Source organism: Colias eurytheme, chromosome 25 (assembly GCF_061535395.1).
Source record: "Colias eurytheme isolate Ceu_HAF_F1 chromosome 25, ilColEury1 Martin Lab GWU primary, whole genome shotgun sequence".
NCBI lineage: Eukaryota > Metazoa > Arthropoda > Insecta > Lepidoptera > Pieridae > Colias > Colias eurytheme.
In genome coordinates, this window is record NC_143004.1 from 5,171,019 (window position 1) to 5,189,993 (window position 18,975).

General features: G+C 33.6%; 2 protein-coding genes across 2 annotated transcripts; both read right to left on the reverse strand.

Annotated features, from left to right (window-relative positions):
• Positions 1-278: 278 nt before the first annotated feature.
• On the reverse strand, positions 279-8,255 carry Pgi (glucose-6-phosphate isomerase). The gene is made up of 12 exons (XM_090116547.1): positions 8,064-8,255; positions 6,907-7,046; positions 6,042-6,210; positions 5,427-5,535; positions 4,668-4,832; positions 4,167-4,279; positions 3,537-3,663; positions 3,118-3,212; positions 2,356-2,514; positions 1,654-1,786; positions 931-1,072; positions 279-571 (listed from the first exon to the last, which is right to left on the reverse strand). Exons 1-12 carry the CDS (start codon positions 8,192-8,194, stop codon positions 384-386), a joined length of 1,671 nt encoding a protein of 556 aa, XP_089972673.1. The 5' UTR covers positions 8,195-8,255; the 3' UTR covers positions 279-383.
• A 1,939-nt stretch (positions 8,256-10,194) lies between these two features.
• Positions 10,195-18,927, reverse strand: LOC149897627 (heparan-alpha-glucosaminide N-acetyltransferase-like). Its single transcript, XM_090116132.1, has 10 exons — positions 18,523-18,927; positions 17,564-17,783; positions 16,896-17,019; positions 15,345-15,521; positions 14,758-14,929; positions 13,580-13,653; positions 13,198-13,331; positions 12,651-12,818; positions 12,040-12,263; positions 10,195-11,410 (listed from the first exon to the last, which is right to left on the reverse strand). The coding sequence occupies exons 1-10, from the start codon at positions 18,767-18,769 to the stop codon at positions 11,232-11,234; spliced, it is 1,719 nt and encodes a 572-aa protein (XP_089972258.1). The 5' UTR covers positions 18,770-18,927; the 3' UTR covers positions 10,195-11,231.
• Positions 18,928-18,975: the final 48 nt, after the last annotated feature.

Below are 18,975 nucleotides of genomic sequence, written 5' to 3' on the forward strand. Positions count from 1 at the left end.
TAACATCAACAACATTAAATTGCACAAAACGAGTTCTACAAAGCATTCAATTATACAAATGAGAAAATATAATTTTAAACACTTCATCGAAAAATTTTCCATACATTGGTAAGATGTATAAATATAAACGATATCTTTATGGAATACAATTTATATAAAACTTTACACTGGTCTTAAGAAATACTGTAAAGTTTGTATTTTGATCATAATTTCCAATAAAAAATGAGATAACAATTTTAAATTTTCTTTTACAAGTATTAAGTAAATCAAAATTACAATGTCAGCCAATTACGAAAGACCGCGAGCATTCTTTGCTCCTATTGGTCTAAAATTCTAAACACTGATTGGCTGAAACTACATATTAGAGATGATTTGTATACATATTAAAAGTTTTCTTTCAAGAAGTTAATAAGGCCGTTAGTAGAAGCATCATGGCTGGTGACTTTCTTGCCATCTTGTAGTTCCGGTTCTATCGCTTTGGCCAACTGCTTGCCGAGTTCCACTCCCCATTGGTCGAAGGAGTTGATGTCCCAGATCACGCCTTGTGTGAAGATTTTGTGTTCGTACATGGCTGTAAAATATTTTTATTTTGTTAATACAGAAAAAATAAAATTTAAATGATAGAGCAGTTAAGTTGAGGGGCTTGGAAACGGGGCTTGGAAGGAACTTTTATAGATTCATGTTTGCCCCACGTAATCATGAACATAAAAAAATATTCATATAATATTTCTGACCCATAAAAAAAAACGAGAAATAACAATGTCTTAAACTTATGTTATTTAAATAACTTGTTTAAGTTATGGATAATTTAGTCTAAAAAAAAAGTAAGATTCTTCAAAATTCTCTGTTTGTTTTCTTATACCATAGTGAGACTAGAATAAATACTTTCTTTTTTTTTGCTTTCTACTGTGTAGTAAGCCGTTTACTTACCGATAAGAGCGCCAAGTGTGAACGGTGTGAACTTCTTGACAACAATCGAGTTGGTTGGACGGTTGCCCTTGAACACTTTGTGGGGAAGGATCTTAGCGATCGCTTCGGGAGCCATTCCTGATTTCTCTAATTCCGCTTTGGCCTGGATGAGAAAATAATGAATATTTTTTTTTTACAATTATTCATGCTTATCTGTACAATTATTAACAGCACACAAAAATAACAGAAAACTAGTTTGATATGGTGACCTAGAAGTCTTAAAATATGCGTTCCTATTGCGTTCTAATTATTATATCTACTGAATAATAATTTTTCTGGAATATTCTATTTAAACTTAACCTTTTTAATCATTTGTGCTTAATTGCTTCGTAATTAATAACAGTAAAGTCATAATAAAAAAAAGAATACGCCTACGCGTAACGCGCATGAACTTTAGCGATTATATATTCACTAGCTGTGCCACGCGGTTTCACCAGCGTGCCTCCGCTCCTGTTGGTCTTAGCGAGATGATGCCTTAAAATAATTTTTCAAATCGGACCAGTAGTTCCTGAGATAAGCGCGTTCAAACAAACAAACTCTTCAGCTTTATAATATTAGTATAGATTTATAAGAGCTTTCCCTAGAAAATTACAAACAATAATAGAAAACTAGAAAATTACAAATAACGCATCACGCAAAAAAATCCACATTTTTTCCACCAAACGACATATACTGTATACATACATCAGCATCCGTCTTCCCCTTCATAAGCGCCTCAGTTTGCGCGAGGAAATTAGCGAGTAATATCTTGTGGTGCGCGCCGTTCGCTATCGGGTTGTGAGTTTGGGCCGGCGCTAGGAAGTCGCATGGGATTAGCCTGGGAAGACGTTATTTATTTTATTTTTTATTATTAATGCTTTATTTTTTTTTTTCGGAAGAAAGGATAGTTGAGGTTCATTATGATGAGTTTTATATATAAGAATTTAATTGGACTCAATAGTATGTCAGTATTACCCAAAACTACAAAAATAGCACGAAACCAGCACTTAATAATTAAAATAACACCAGAAATAAGTTATAACACATACAACACTAAATACTAATCAATCAGTGAGTGAAGTCCCATGTCGTGAGGTAAGGGGCAAATGCATTATACATCTGTTTCACTGATCGATTTTCTTTAGGGACAAGTAGGTGATCAACCTTCTGTGTCCTACCAGACCAAGACATGTTTTATTCTTCGTCTCCACCGGTAATCTAACCCAGGACCCCTCGATTCTACGCTCACTTGTCAACCACTGTACCAAGGAGGCGGTCAAAGTTATTACACGTACAACACTTTAAAACCTAAACAAACAGTACGGACCAAAAAAAAATCAAACATATATTTCTTTTTTCACTTTTTTTACTCAAAAAAATCAGATTTTTTTTCTTTTTTTTGCCCACCTGGTGCCCTGATGCACGAGCTGGTAGAACGCGTGCTGCCCGTTCGTGCCCGGCTCCCCCCACACCACGGGCCCGGTGCTGTAGTCCACAGTCGCCCCCGAACGGGTGACATACTTGCCGTTACTCTCCATGTCCCCTTGTTGGAAGTACGCTGCGAATCTGTTGGTTTTAAGGGATTAAAAAAAATAAAAAAAGACTAAAATGCTGCAGAATTTTTATGTAACTTGGTTACGATAAACAATAGCGAAGTTATCGTGCTTTTGATGAATTCTTTGATAGGTAGGTCATGTTTCGGAAAAAAACAAAAAAAAAACTATAAAGCCTAACAAACGTTCGAAACCTAACAAAATAAAAACATATCATACAGACACAACCAGTAGGGAAACTTCATACAACACGTTCGACATGGCTCACGATTCTTATAAACACACTTGCTTGTGTGCGTGTGCCATTTCGAACGTGTTGTATGAAGTTTTTCTACTGGTTGTATCTGTATATTGTGATAAAAATGAACGACTTCAAAACTGATCCGTATTATCATTTTTTTTCAAAACGCGAACCAATTTAGATAAAATTATTAGGTGAAAGCTCCAATTATTATTTATATCGAACAATACCGCGAGTATAAGCTAGTTTTAATAAAAAAAAATCTGTTTCACAACGCGAACCAATTTAGATAAAATGATTAGGTGAAACCTTCTAATTACTATTTATAGCGAACAAAACCACGAGCATCAGCTAGTTTATAATAATGTTCCTTACCTATGTAAATACTGATCATAAGGCAATAGAGCGTGAGTCTCTGCGCCGTAGAAGTTGCCGTACCACACTCCTAACAGAGCTAGTATTACTGGAGCCTAGAAATTATACAATAATTTTAATAAAATGCATTATACAATTTAATAGAAATAGCGCAGGTAAAACACGATTTATTCACAAATATTTAGTTAGCAAAATTTATAAATATGTATTAATATGTAAAAAATAAAGGACTTAAAGGTCCCTAATTTAATAGCTAAGTAATTTCGATAATTTTTAATTATTTTAAATTAACCTTAACACACAACAGATAGCTATTTATTAATTATACAACAAATCCATACTAGTTTTTATGTGCAATGTAAAAATTACAAAATTATTATTTTTTTTTTTCAAAAAACTGAAAATTAAAAAATAATTACATTCTTCTCCAGAGGCGCAGTACAGAAGTGGTTGTCCATAAAGTTGGCGCCATCTAGAAGCTTCTCGAAGTTCTCGAAGCCGATGTATAGAGAGATGGATAGACCAATAGCCGACCATAGAGAATACCTGTTTATAGACTATATATTAATATAGGCGGGTTTACCAATAAGCTGAGTAGGCTAAAAACTAGGGAAATATATCAACAACTAGACACCCAAATTATTAAAAGGGCGTCATAAATGTCGGAGTTGCGTTGTGTAAAATATTTATGGAAATTAACACCTTATTTCGAGGCAGTAACGTTCCAAGTGTGTCGCTCATTAGAAAACTCTGCCTAATATATGTGTAGGCAGAGTTTAGTTTTGGAGAAGTTTTTTTCGTGATTGTTAGTCTAGGTACTAGTTACATTATAAATTGTACCAATGGTTTAGTATAATCGAAAATATTTTGAATTTTTAATCAATCCTTTAAAAAAACAACAACACTACTATTTTTTTAATTGTTGAAATGATTATAAAAATATGTAACACTAATTGATTATTCCATAAATCGTATAATATAAGTAAGAAAGGTTAGAATATAAGATGATAAAAGAGAACAGAATAGGAAAGGAATTAGAAAATGATTACCTTCCTCCAACCCAGTCCCAGAAGCCGAACATATTCTTGGGGTCGATACCGAAAGCTGTCACTTTTTCGCCATTAGTGGATAGCGCTACGAAGTGCTTTGATACTGCTGCTGGCTGTAACAATCATATTTTTATGTTTTTATTTTTTTGTGTTTGATTAATATGCTATCCGTACTTAAATAAACAGCTTGTTGATCTATGTGAGTAAATGAATTATGCAATCAAAATAATCACACCTTTTAAAATTGCCGTTATTTATTTTGCATAATTTATCGGCTATTTGCGTCACAATATAGCGAGGTCGGAATATAATAAATGCCTATGTTATTGAAGCAGGCATTAAAAAAAATATTTTACTGTTATATATCATAGATTTAGGAAATAATTATATAATTATTAAACTTTAAATTATAATTATTTTCGTACTTTTTAACAACCCAATTCACAAAAACACTATTTTGCAAAAATTTTTGTCATTTTTTGCATATTTTTCCATACTCACGTCTTTAGCAGCCTCCAAGAACCATGTCTTCGCTGACGTAGCGTTGGTAATCGTCTCTTGTGTTGTGAAAGTTTTCGAGGCGATTATGAACAATGCTGTTTCTGGGTTCAATCGCTTTAGTACCTCGGCTAGGTGGGTACCGTCGATGTTTGATACAAAATGTACCTGGGAAATTTTATATTGTTAATCTTTTATAATTGAACACTCCTTGATCTTTTCAAAGAAAAACCGGCATAGTTCCCCTTATTCTTGGTCCTCACTGAGGACCTAGAAGTCCTGAGGACTCCTCAGCTACCTACATACCAAATTTCATTGTAAACGGTTCAGTAGGTTTTACGTGAAAGAAGATTTTGTCACTTATTTTGTTTTCAGATTTTAATAAGGAAAACTATTTAATTAATTTTATAATTTATCAATAAAATCAGTATAACTATTTTGTTGGTTATATAGATTAATAGATATTATATCTTTATAAATTATCATCACAAATAATGACAATGTGTATTTTATTGATGACTCATAGTATATCATGTGTAGGATTAGTTAAAATTCTTAAAGATATTAATTACTAGCGGTCCGCCCCGGCTTCGCCCGTGGTACATATTTCCCAATAAAAGGTAGCCTTTGTTCTTTCTCAGGGTCTAAAGATTATCTGTGCCGAATTTCATCAAAATCGGTCCAGTAGTTTATGAGCCTATTCATTACAATCAAACAAACAAACAAAGTTTTCCTCTTCAAATATTAGTGTAGATTACATACCTTAAGATGATTGGCATAAGGTTTCAAAGCCTCTGTGACCATCAGAGGTCCGAGATCGGAACCTCCGATTCCAATGTTGATGACGTCAGTGATTGGTTTGCCAGTATACCTTGAATAAAGAAAGAATCTCTTCTTATTTTTATATGGTAAAAAAAGTATTTTCAATATTATTACTAAAAAAGCATTTTAAAGTGAAACTTTTATTACATCGTCTCAAACTTTTTGGTCTGTATAGCGCATGTCGCGTGTATCGCGGCTGCCGAGTAGGTATACCTACTCGGCAGCCGACCGTCACGCGACATGCGCTACACAAAGCAGTGTTCGGAACCGTTCGAACAGTTTCACTTTTACCGTGGTTTCATAAAACCACACAACATTTTTTAATATATTTATTCGCGCTTTAATTTCAGAGTTGGAATTATCATTTAAAATCTGTTTTATCAATAATCAATCATGAATTAGCATATAATATAGAATCTTTAAATATCTATAATAAACAACAATATAATTGAATATTAATAAGATTGGATATATTACTTAAATATCACATCTATAAAATTTATAAAATTATTATGTGAAAATAAATGATTTATTTATTTATTTATATTTGCTTACCCCTTCCACGCTCCACTAATAACTTGCGTGGAGAACTCCTTCATATGTTCGAGCACTCCGTTCACATCAGGTGTGACATCTTTACCGTTGACCATGATTGGCCGGTTTTGACGGTTGCGGAGGGCTACGTGGAGCACTGCTCGGTCTTCAGTGAAGTTGATTTTTTCACCTGCGATAACAGATTTAATATTTTTTATGTGTCATTAGCTTAACAGAGTAATACAGTAGTAATGTTGTGTTGAGTCAAAATTCGCATCTTGATCATTTAATGCTATAAAAATATTCTTTATACATATTATAAATAAATAATAAATAATAAATAAATAAATAAATATTATAGGACATTATTACACAAATCGACCTAGTCCCACAGTAAGCTCAATTAAGGCTTGTGTTGTGGGTACTAGGCGACGATAAATATAATATTTTTATAAATACATATTATATAGATAACACCCAGACTCAAGAACAAATAATTGAGTTCATCACACAAATATTTGCCCTGACCGGGGATCGAACCCGGGACCGTCGGCTCAGTAGGCAGTTACTTTACCACTGCGCCAACCGCGTCGTCATAAACATGGCAGAAATTTCATCATTCAATTGCATTTCTATACAATCCACATACTTAATATTCATTGAAGACCTATATCCTTAACTGAAAATAAATTATTAAGCTATTGCATAGCCTTTATCGCGGGCCTTGAGCGCGGGGACCGAATCCAGAAATTCTGTAACGAAAAAAAGCTCACACTCCCCTACGACGGACGAGGAGGTGTGGCTTGAAGGCACGCTATGCAATAGCTTTACCGCAGCAGTCCCCGAGTGCCACACGTCTTTTCTTATATTATTTTAATTCACTTACCAGCAAACATAGCATCTCTAGCTTTCTCAACAATGCGGCTCTTAGCTAAGTTGAGCAGCAGTGAAAAGGTGGTGTCATCGATGCGGTTCTTGGAGTAATCCAGGAGGATCTCACCATCATTCGGTGTGGGAATACGAAGACTGTAATATTCGTAATAATTATAAAACTTGTTTTTGTTGAGATTTATTTTCATTTAATAAATTGGCAATTTTTATTGTTTAACTGAAGTTTTAGCTTCATTTCCTCTTATCCACATTATGCCAAAATTTTTTATGTAGAACATGTAGCTACACACAGTTATTTACATTCATGATTTAGGTTTAAGTATTAATTTGTGTAATAATACACCTAGACAAAATAAATTATTTGTACCTAAATTATGTGAAAAGTACAATAACCTGAGTAATCTGTATAGAAAGTTGTGTAAGTCATAATCAATATGGTTCAATTACTTATTATTTTTTTGCACTTTCACCATTTAAGACTGAATGAGGTGAATATTATTGTACTTACAAAATATGCAGATGCAATTATATTAATATGATAATTCATTACTAATCTATTCTATTGTGCAATAAGTATTGCACAAGTTAATTTGAGAAAAATAAGACATTTGATTATTGCGTTTTAAGATTACTGCACTGTTCCATTTATAAAAATAAAACTTTTTTTTAACTACTTAGTACCCTGTATGTTAGTACTTATAAATTATATGAGGAAGAAGACGTGTAATATTATTTTTCCTTATTATTGAAATTTATTTTTCAGTTAATACTATATATGTATAAAACACATAGGATTATGTAGAAGTATAATCTACTTAATTAAATTATTTTGATAGGTACCTAATACTAACACAAAAAGTATGTACAACAATAATAACATTTTTTTAAAACACCTTCATGTATCATCTTATACTTTATTAATAATTAAAACAATAGTGTAAGAATAATAATTGAGATCGTCGTGACATTGCTTCGTTACGAACGACCTTTTACTTTTTTTTAAAGTCAATCGAACTTTTGACATAGAAATTTCTTATGGTCAACTTTACTAACTTTTAATTCAGAATGTCGTAAATTAAAAAGATGAAGATTTTGCTATTTATATTCATGAAGAATTAAGTTTAAAACTACATTCATGGAAATAAAACATACCTGTATTTATTAAAGCGGTCTGCATCTTGTTGGAATAGTTGTAGGATATTTATCTTATCAGCATTGTTGTTATAATATTCTTGTAACTTCTGATACGCCGGGTCTTGTTTTAAATTCACTTTTGGTTCCATTTTTAAAATACTAAACGTACGTGATTTCAAGCAGAGAGAACACCGAAACTGCTGACTGCTGTATCAACGCCGCTGATAACATACGTCTCGGTGACATTTCAATGACACCTGAAGGTTATTTACGTTCCGTTTTGCAGAGTAGTAGTAGAAGTGAAAGTTCTAATGTTATGTTTTTTGCAAATTATATCATCTCAAATGTACTTCTGATTTTTATTTCGTATCCCTATAGTACCGCGGAATAATCAACGGAAAATCAGCATTTTAGAGATCCAAACGTTCTATATTTATGGATGTTTCAATTGTCTAGAGCTTTTAAAAACAACGACTACCGGCTAAAACAAAGCTTGGTATCTTGTGCGCCGATAGATTTTCAATACATCCAGAATCAAAGAAACATTTTTCGACACTTTAGTCGATGAAAAATAAAATGGGTATTTTAAGTAAAACATCATTTTCAACATTTTTTATATTTTCTTATAAATATTTCTTACATTTGTCTATTTTTCTATAAATTGAAGTAAATTTTAATTTGGTAAATCGAATCATATACAATAACTAAACATTACAATAATGATAAATGTGAGCATAATTACACACTAAAACTAGTATTATTTTTAGTGAAATAAGATGTTAAAGAATAATGCGTTATTTATCGAATGCAACATAATTCTAACACAATTATATTTTAAGTAATAAGGTATAGATAGGTTCAAAAACGGCACACTAACGCACACATGATTAGACATCAAAGTAAGATGGCATGATTCAATTATCGTGAGCGAAAAAGAGACAACTGATGTAAATGGTGGTTAATAATCCCGACATAATAATAACCTTTCTACACTTTTAACTTATAATATCATTGTTCTAACATCTTAAATCATAATTGAATTATAATACTCTACAATACAAAAATAATAAATGTGGTACATATTAAATAATTTTACTTGATTAATTACCAAAAAAAATACGTGTGGCACTCGGGGACTGCCACGGTAAAGCTAATGCATGCTATGCCTTCAAGCCACACCTCCGCGCCCGTCGGAGTGGGGAGCGTGAGGTTTTTTCGTTACGGAATTTCTGGATTCGGTCCCCGTGCTCAAGGCCCACGATATAAGCTATGCAATAGCTTAAAAAATCGCACGGGATAAATAGGTTATGTAAAATCAAAATAACTTCTCATAGAGATTTTTTACTTTTGACTGTAAAATTATCTAATACATACTATCTATACTGTCTACTATCTACGTCTTAATAACGGAATAGCTTATATCCATACAATATAAAAATAGAGTGGAAAAAAGTAATGAATAAATAGTGAAATACACACCATGAAGTTATAGGCACATACATGGACGTATAAAAAAAGACGGACGGTATATCGCCTAAACATTAAGTGAAGCCTAGTAATGGCGGCGAAACATCCATGTGTGTGTGCCATGTTGCCATGGCAACAGCTTTCCTGTTGACAATGGCGGCTGTATTTTTTTCTATAAATTTTGCCGTAATAATTTTGGCATTAAAACATAAAAGAAATAACTTGCTTCCCTGTGGAATGTAATCCCTCGTGTTTTGTTATTTAAAATTGTACTGTTGCGACACCATTTAACCACGCAAGACGGCATTTTAAATATTTTTTGTGAAACAGTGACGCAGTTAATCAGTCGGTAGTTCACGACGTAATGGCGGCCGACTAGCTTACTATGGTGAGAGTGTGTGCGTGTTTATTGTCTTTACACAATCGCTAGCTTACTATGGTGGCTTCACGTTGTTTGTTCGTAATACAGCGTCCGTCTTTTTTTATACGTCCATGGGCACATATTATATCTTCTTCTTATATATAAAAATGAATCGCAAAATGTGTTGGTAAGCGCATAACTCGAGAACGGCTGAACCGATTTCGATAATTCTTTTTTTATTATATTCCTTGAAGTACGAGGATGGTTTTTATGTAGAGAAAACGTAAATATGTACCACGGGCGAAGCCGGGGCGGAAAATTTAATTACCAACTTTAAGCTATAAAGTCACAGTAAAACTCTGAAACTGTGAACTTTCCAGAAATTTCTGAAAAATATTATAATAGTGCTGCTCTTACAAGCATGTATAAAAATAAAAATATTTCTACTTCGATTAAAATTTGGTGTTCTTTCAGCATGATAAAGGGACGTTATATTTATTTTGTAAATTGTATCAACGCCAGTAATATCACAATACGTGGCACGAACTACAGATAATTACAGCCGCCGTTGTAGTTTATAGTTAAATCCTAATTTAATCGCGAGTTCTGTAGCTTTCAGTTATTTTCCAAAGATCAAACAAAAAAGAAATTAAAGAAAATTAGTGAATTTACTATATAGAAACCTTTAAAAATTTAAAAATTGGAAGTACCTACCTTCAAACTTCAAAAATGATTCGATAAAAAACGACTTTTCCAACGTCACGTAAAAATTTCTCGAATCTTCCATCAGATCTTTTCTCCAAACCAATAGAACGCGATTAAATAGCTAACGAATGTGGCCTTTTCTAAATCAGTGTTGCTATCATTACGTCATCACATTAACGTCAAACTTTTTACAGTCGGAGTTGCCATGTACATTTTACTTACACGGATGAAAATAACGTATTTTAAATCTCTGGTAGGAATGAAAATATAATGTAGCATGCCTTTCATTACTAACAATACAGAAGTCTTAAGAAAAAGAAGACTGAGAAAGTCATAGTTCTAGAACAAATAACTAGACATTTATAAAAAGTTGATTAACGAAAGAGACATTAAAAACATTGCCCTAACAAACAAATGACAAAAAGAAGTACTTTATTTGTCTTACCAAAAAACAATATAAACACAGTCTAACTTTAAACCAGGGATCTGTCACTTTATTAGTTGTCTATGTGAAATACGACAAAACCAGATTAAAGAGAACGCGCGTTTAAAGTTCAACCCTGTCTAAAGTTTTTAGTGGTAAGACAGTATGTATCCAAAGAAATTCGAACATATATATCCAATTCAAATATGCAAACGAATTTCGACCATATTTATAGGGTAATAAAGATCCGTTTCCTATGCAGGGCAACACCTACAGCGAGCCACATCAACATGGCCGCCGCGTGTGTTGCCAGCAACTGGCTGTGTGTCGGCGCTGGCACATGCCAGTACAGTGGAAAGTGACGTTTTAGTAGCTCGCTGCCTATGTAGAGGAATAGCGCGTTTTGTCCTGAAAGAAAAGGGGGATTAAATTAGCTTCTATTTGAAGTATCTTACAAAATATGTGATATATGGAGTACTTATTCTAATTATTGTTTTTTATACCATATTTTTTATAGAATTTATAATATGTATTTTGAACAAAGAAAATGTCATTTTTATACACTCAATTAATAGAAAAAAATTATTGTGTTGATTTATGAAACCACAATACAAGTGAAACTGTTTTTCTCATTATACACATTTAAAGAATAAAAAAATGTTGTGTGGTTTTATGAAACCACGGTAAAAGTGAAACTGTTCGAACGGTTCCGAACACTGCTTTGTGTAGCGCATGTCGCGTGACGGTCGGCTGCCGAGTAGGTATACCTACTCGGCAGCCGCGATACACGCGACATGCGCTACACAGACCAAAAAGTTTGAAACGATGTAATAAAAGTTTCACTTTAAAAATTGGAATAATATCCCATTACTGGTGTAAATGCTGCTCTAACGAGCGCCTTTACTTTCCCCTACTCCGCGACACACACATAGACGAAAAGTTTGAGACAATGTAATATAAGATTCTTACTTCTTCTATTTAGACCAGAGTTTCTTATTGATCATGTATAACCACAAATAATTCTACTAAATTCTCACCAGCATAGTACAAAGGCCGTCCACCCCACTTGGTCTTCAAATCCACGAGGAAGTATAGTACAGCTTGTATGAAGAATGCCATGCCAGCAGTCACCAGGCAGTAGGACACCGACCAGAGGTTCTTGTTGATTGGTATGGGCCCACCATTCTTGGTGAACATGCATAGGGCTCCACCGGACACCCCGAATATGAGGGACCAGAATATCCAGCGCATTATTCGTGCTCTGTGGAAGAGACAATATGTTTAGTAGAGTGTATAACATAGAATACAGGGTGGAATGTGATATTCTTATTGAAAAGAGCATTTCAAAAATATTTACTAAACGATTCAAAAAATGTCAAATTTAACATCTTTGATAAGTATCTAAGAATATGTATGTATACGTCAAGACTCAAGCCTATTGTAGCGACACCTCGCTCTGAATCGCGCAACCGAAGTGTTTGGCAATAAATGTTTTTCTTTCTTTTCGCTACAGAGCATATTATATGCAACTAATCGACATCATTCATCAGGGCCTTAACGGTCGTCTAATCGAGTAGAATGGTCGAGGATCTTCCTTTTTCGATGGAGGAATTCCCTCTTCCACACCTATCCCTGGACAATATCTCACCTGGCATGGTTATACACCAGCATGACCCTGGTGGCATGAGCCCCAGCCTGCACCACCAGTACTCCAGACAGAATGCCCAGTAGACCTTCAGGGTCGTGGGGTACTGTAGTGTGGTACAACTTGCGGAAACTGCCCCTTTGGTACAAGTGTGATGCGCCGAGGATCATTCTGAAAATTACAAAGTGATTAATTAATTTGAAGCAGCCTTTGTTTTAATTAGTAGACATGATAGTCAAATACAATTCATATCATAATTAGCATTAGTTCATAATGTTGACAATTCAATCATCAACAAAAAGCTACATTATATAATAAAGAGTGCATTTTACTAGTCTTTTCATCCCGGATGGGTAGGTTAAAAATACGATTAAAAATATATAAAAAAGAAAACGACGTCATTTTTTTAAGTATTTTTTCCGTACGCTGAGTACGGAAAAAATAATTCAAAACTATAAATCCCTTGCAGCTTAGTACACCAATAGAGCCCTGTATATAAGTGATTGAAATGTTAAACAATAAGATACCAAACTTTGACTGAAGTACGAACCTGTCAATGTATCCAGCTATACCAGCAGTGCAGTTCTGCAGGGAAAAGTCTCCAAGAGCCGTGCGATGAAGACCCCCCGGGCCCTGGTATCCTCGGGGACATCCTGGCGCTGCTACCGTTAGTGTTATGCATATCTAGAGCAATTAAATATACAATATATATTAGGAAAATGTTGAAATGACACAAAAGAGACGTTTGAAACGTTTATTTTACGCAAACGCGAGCAAATAAGGTTTTGTTGTTGAGTTTTTTTTTGCATTATAATAACAAGATTTGAATATAGTGAATATAGTAAAATTTTTGAATATTTGACTTCGTTGTCATTACTAATTTCTGAAATACAATATTTTGTTTTAAAGGTTCCCAGTATTTTTATACTTACATGAATAGCAACAAGCAACAGCGTTGCGAGCCATTGCTGCCACCCGGCTGCTATATCGCGAAACAGAGAACGACCTGCAAAATAAAAATATAAAATACTAGCTTTCCACCCGCGGTATCGCCCGCGCAGTCAAAGAAAAACCCGCATAGTTCCCGTTCCCGTGGGATTTCCGGGATAAAACCTATCCTATGTCCTTTCTCGGGTATCAAAATATCTCTATACCAAATTTCATGCAAATTGGTTCAGTAGTTAAGGCGTGATTGAGTAACAGACAGACAGACAGAGTTACTTTCGCATTTAGAATATTAGTATGGGTTGAAATAAACGCACAACAACTATTTATTTTTGTTTACATGTAAGAAAGAACGTGGCGAGTGGAAGAAGTTGGAAGAGGCCTTTGTGTCACAAGGACACGCCAACACACACAAAGCAATTTAATTTTAGTTAATAAGTAAAAATGTAACCTGTATTGGCAATAAAGGCTATAAATAAATAAATAAATAAAAACATGTAAGATGTATGTGTGTCGATTTTTATAAGCTGGGGATCAATCATAGACGTAGTAGTCGAATACTTGAGAAATAACTTTTTGATCAATGTTCACAAATGCAAAATGTCTTAAAATAAATAATACAAAAAAAAGTTAAATTAATACACCATGCGAAACTACAATACGAAAAAATTCTAGTACAAAGTGTAGAGAATAATAACCTATTTAGGGCCGATTTTTCAATGCTTGGATAAAACTTATTCGTCGAATAATGTATAAAACTACCATTTTAAAAACGTATTCTAATTGCCCGCATTTGACAGTTTACGTAACATTTTAATATTATCGTGTAATACTTTATTGGACAGACAAGTTTTATCCAAGCATTGAAAAATCGGCCCTAATATGCCTAACTTTAATTTAAAGTTATCAATCTATATCCAATAGTTGAACTTCCTCTTTTAGGTGGGTTTTCCACTAATAATCTGCGATATGTAGTGCTGATAATAAATGTAGCGAGGAATGTGTTTGTAATTAACCAATAGTATCGCTTCAAACGCTAAACGCTTTAAACTTCAAACTAAATGAAATGAGGATTGGTTATTTACAAACATATTCCTCGCTACACATCCTCGCACATTATTTGTGGAAAAGCACTAGCAAAAAATCACCAAACTATTATAAATACCTGGTGTAATATTCTGGCTGGTCCTCATGAACGCGCACTCTAGAGCACCAACAATGAAGTACATAGCGGCCAGCCGTTGCAGCACTCCGGGCAGACGGACATCCATCCACGATACGTTCACCGAACTAAGGCAGATACCGATGAGGGACATAAGGAGTGAGCGCTGGGCCACCTGTGGAAGAAATTGATCTTAAGTATGGAGAAATAAGGTACATTTTAATGAATGAAGATTTTTGCCCATGATTGAATTGATTTTTAGTGTTCATATTATGTAAATCTCCTTACAATAAACAAAAATGTGTGTAAATTCTTATTTTCAACATCATTGACGACAAACACATAAGTGAAGTAAAGTAAACATCGAAATCGGCTATATTTCGAGATTCAAAAAACGGACAGAAATATCCTAAATATCAATTTTTGGACTTTTATTCGACAATATTTTTATAATTTTTCTCATATTTTAGATTTGTATACAGCGGGCGGTCTTTATTACTGTGTGTAAGCAGACAATTTATAAAAAAACCTTTCATTATACTTTTACAAAAAGACTTTATGTGGAATTTTTTGTAAGCAATAAAACCCACCTGCTTCAACGCACTGGTCCTCGGCAGCGAAGTCCTCAGCCTAGCGTTGAGTGAGAGCACTAGGGCTTCGCCCATTGCGAACGCGAACCACGGGAACACCACGTCTGCCACCGTGAGACCGTTCCACGCTGAGTGCGAGAATATGCGGTAACCACCGCCGCCGGCGTTTACGAATATCTATTTGAATAAAAAAAAATATTAAAAAAGTAAAAAAGGTAAAAAAACACGCTTGAATAAGATCGTGAAATTATTGTATTTTCACCGATCTTGATAAGTGTAGAAAATTTGAATTAAATCTGTCTAAAGTGGGTCAAAATCAGAAGGAGTTGGTTAAACTGTATACATATAAATAAAATAAAAAAATATTAATTGCTTGTATCGTTAAGTATGATTACTGTTATTTACTTCACTGGAATGTTGTGTACTTATTATATGGTATTTTTATAGTTGATTTGATATACATAGATTGATATTATTATAGGTAAATTAAATTCTATCTGCAGCCTATATTATCCTCTAATTCCCTTTTAAAGCATAGATTGCATAACTTATATCGTCAGTCAAGTCCTTCTTAATTATTTTCCGCAAATAATATGTTTGTCAATTTATGAATAGTTAATTCAAAATAGTACTAAACGCTATCGTAAATGTTTCTCTTGATAATTTTCCCACATACACAACACAGATCTGAACAATGACTATATTATTAATGAGTCACCTTGAATCAATTGCATTTTATCTATTCAATGTGTGTATTATATGAATGATTTGTAGTTCTATCTGTTAATCACTTCTATTTTTATAAATTTTAACATTTTTTCGATAACTAGAAAATTCGAGCAAATAATGTGCCATGTGCAATTATGACACAGTTGTTGCTATGATTGATATGTATGTATAATTATATGATCTTGACCCATTTCACTATCTTAATTAGATTCATCAATAAACTGCATTATTGTGTCTAGCATATAAAAGATTTTTATGAGAAGACTCAGTATTAATTATAACTTAAATTTCTTTTTATTTACTTTTCATTTAAATTATAACTTAAATGAAAAGTAAATAAAAAGAAAGTGAACACATTTTTGTGGTTCAATCGTCAACCTACAAATTTGTAACCAGGCTATTGAAAACATACAAAGAGCATGATTTTTGCCAGAATGAGAAAAAAGAAAGTGTACAACATAACTACCAAAATTTGATAATATATTTTTATTATACTTCATCACTGTTTTCTATATGCTTTTTTAGAGAAAATGTGAAAATTATGACGATGATAAAACTTACTTAAATTTAGTTAGCGCTATGGGCTACGTAACTCATGTACTTCAAGTTTTTTCAACTTTACCATGTTGCCTAATTACTTAAAAAAGAGCGTATGTGCCGAGCACACGTGTCAGAAGTAAAACTCCTTTGGCAAGATTCAAAGATACCAAAATCGTCGCATTATTCCATGACGTAACGGTATTGCCATGACACGACTTTGAAATTTTAAACTCTAAACGCGCCAAAAGAAGTTTCACTTCAAAACACAATCAAATAAATTACCATAAGAGCGATAGAGAATCCCCTAAATATGTCAAGGGAGCGGAGACGCGAGCGTGTCGGCGAGCGCGGCACGCTCGCTTCTGTTGTCAGCACGCGCGTCTCGGAACCGAGTTCATTGTCCTCTCTGTAACAATGAATAAAATATAATATTATGGCTATATTACAGTAGGTAAATTTTAAATATATGTTTTTTTTTTTGTGTAAAAAGTTGAAAAAAAAAATAGTTCCTACATTTTTCTCGATGATGTACACACTGTACAGGACAGAAAAAAAGTTATACATATTATATACTAGCTGCTCCGCGCGGTTTCACCCCCGTGGCTCCACCCCTGTTGGTCGTAGCGTGATGATATATAGCCTATAACCTTCCTCGATAAATGGGCTATCTAACACCGAAAGAATTTTTCAAATCGGACCAGCTGTAGTTCCCGAGATTAACGCGTACAAACAAACAAACAAACTCTTCAGCTTTATAATATTAGTATAGATGTATTATTTCGACGTTAAAGCAGTTGAAATTTTAATTATTACATGATGATGAACATTAATAAAATACTTAAAAATATAATCAGATATTTAGGTTTATATCACTACTAAACTCTCAAGACTTATAAAAAATATTCTATACTTTATATTCCTTTAAAATTTGTATATAAACTAAATCTTACCTTGCAAAATATCTAGCGTACAACCGTCCAGCCACCACCCTCTTACCGATGCCCTTCACAATATACCACAGTGTGGCCATAGATAAGAGCACCACAACTGCCGTAAGTATTGGCAAGAAGGCCGCATCAGGTTCAGCTTTCATCCTGGGCTGGCAATTGTCTTTGACAACTTCAGTGACATTGATGGAGTACTGGCCAAATTCATCAAACTCGTAGGTGCCTATAAGAGGAAATAAAATATTTTTTCAAAAGGCCATAACACTTACAATAGTAGAAAATATGAAACTTTTATAGCTGCTTTTGTTATGTGATGAACAATAATATTGAACTCTAACAGATGAACGGCAGAGGCTACTTCAGCCATCGCCACATGTTGTCGACATATTGACTGCTGCCGTCGTTCCATTGGTCTATCGAACTCTAAGAAAAATCTTAGACACAATTATTTATGTACACACATATACATTAATTTGTTTTAATTCCAATAGTGATCTTATAAAACCCTCAGAGGTGCATTGATGACTTACTAGATTGATGATTTTATTACATTTTTTAATGTCCATCATTAGATTCATATAAATGTTAGTTTTGCGAATATGTGAGATAAGTAGCAGCAAGATATAATCTAAACAAAGGGATATTATAAATATGTATTGATAATTTAAAAAGATTGTGATTATGTCAAGTTCATCTTTATCAGATAGGAACATGTGTTAACTAATTATCGAGTTGATGATACAATGTATTAGTAAATATTGATATTTAATTGTGACTCATTTGACCTAAACATTATTAATTATCTATGTAAATAAAAGAACAAACTTCCTATAGACAATTATAAATTAACAATCTCATAATATTGTGTACCTATATGAAAGGTACACGGACAATTTATTATTCACCTTTACAAAACCAGTTATATAATGAACAAATTAATAATCAACGCAAAACTCGCTTACCATTGCAAATTTCCCCGACACCGTTTCGGATGGCATAGCGCAAAGGGCTTATGGTATCAAGGACGACCGCACCGGTCTTCGGCAACTTGACAGTCTCCAATAACATACAATCCTCACATTCCTCATATTGACTCCAGAAACTGATCTTTTCATCAGTAATTACTTCCAAACAAGCTTGGTCGTATTGCAATTTTGTACCATTGCAGTCACGTATGAACGCACCGATATTTTCAAATTGGCCGAGCATTTTTTAAACCCTCTTGCGCTACATACATTGGTACTCAAAATATTGAATCTCCTTGTAAATTGTCCACGCGATACAAAGGAAACGACACCGAAACAATGCAAAAGCAAAATTGCGAAAACAAATGTTCCTAAATTGTCATAATCTGAATCATCATTGTTAAAATGTCATTGTCATTCTGTCATTACGATTTTTTTAAATTATTTTTT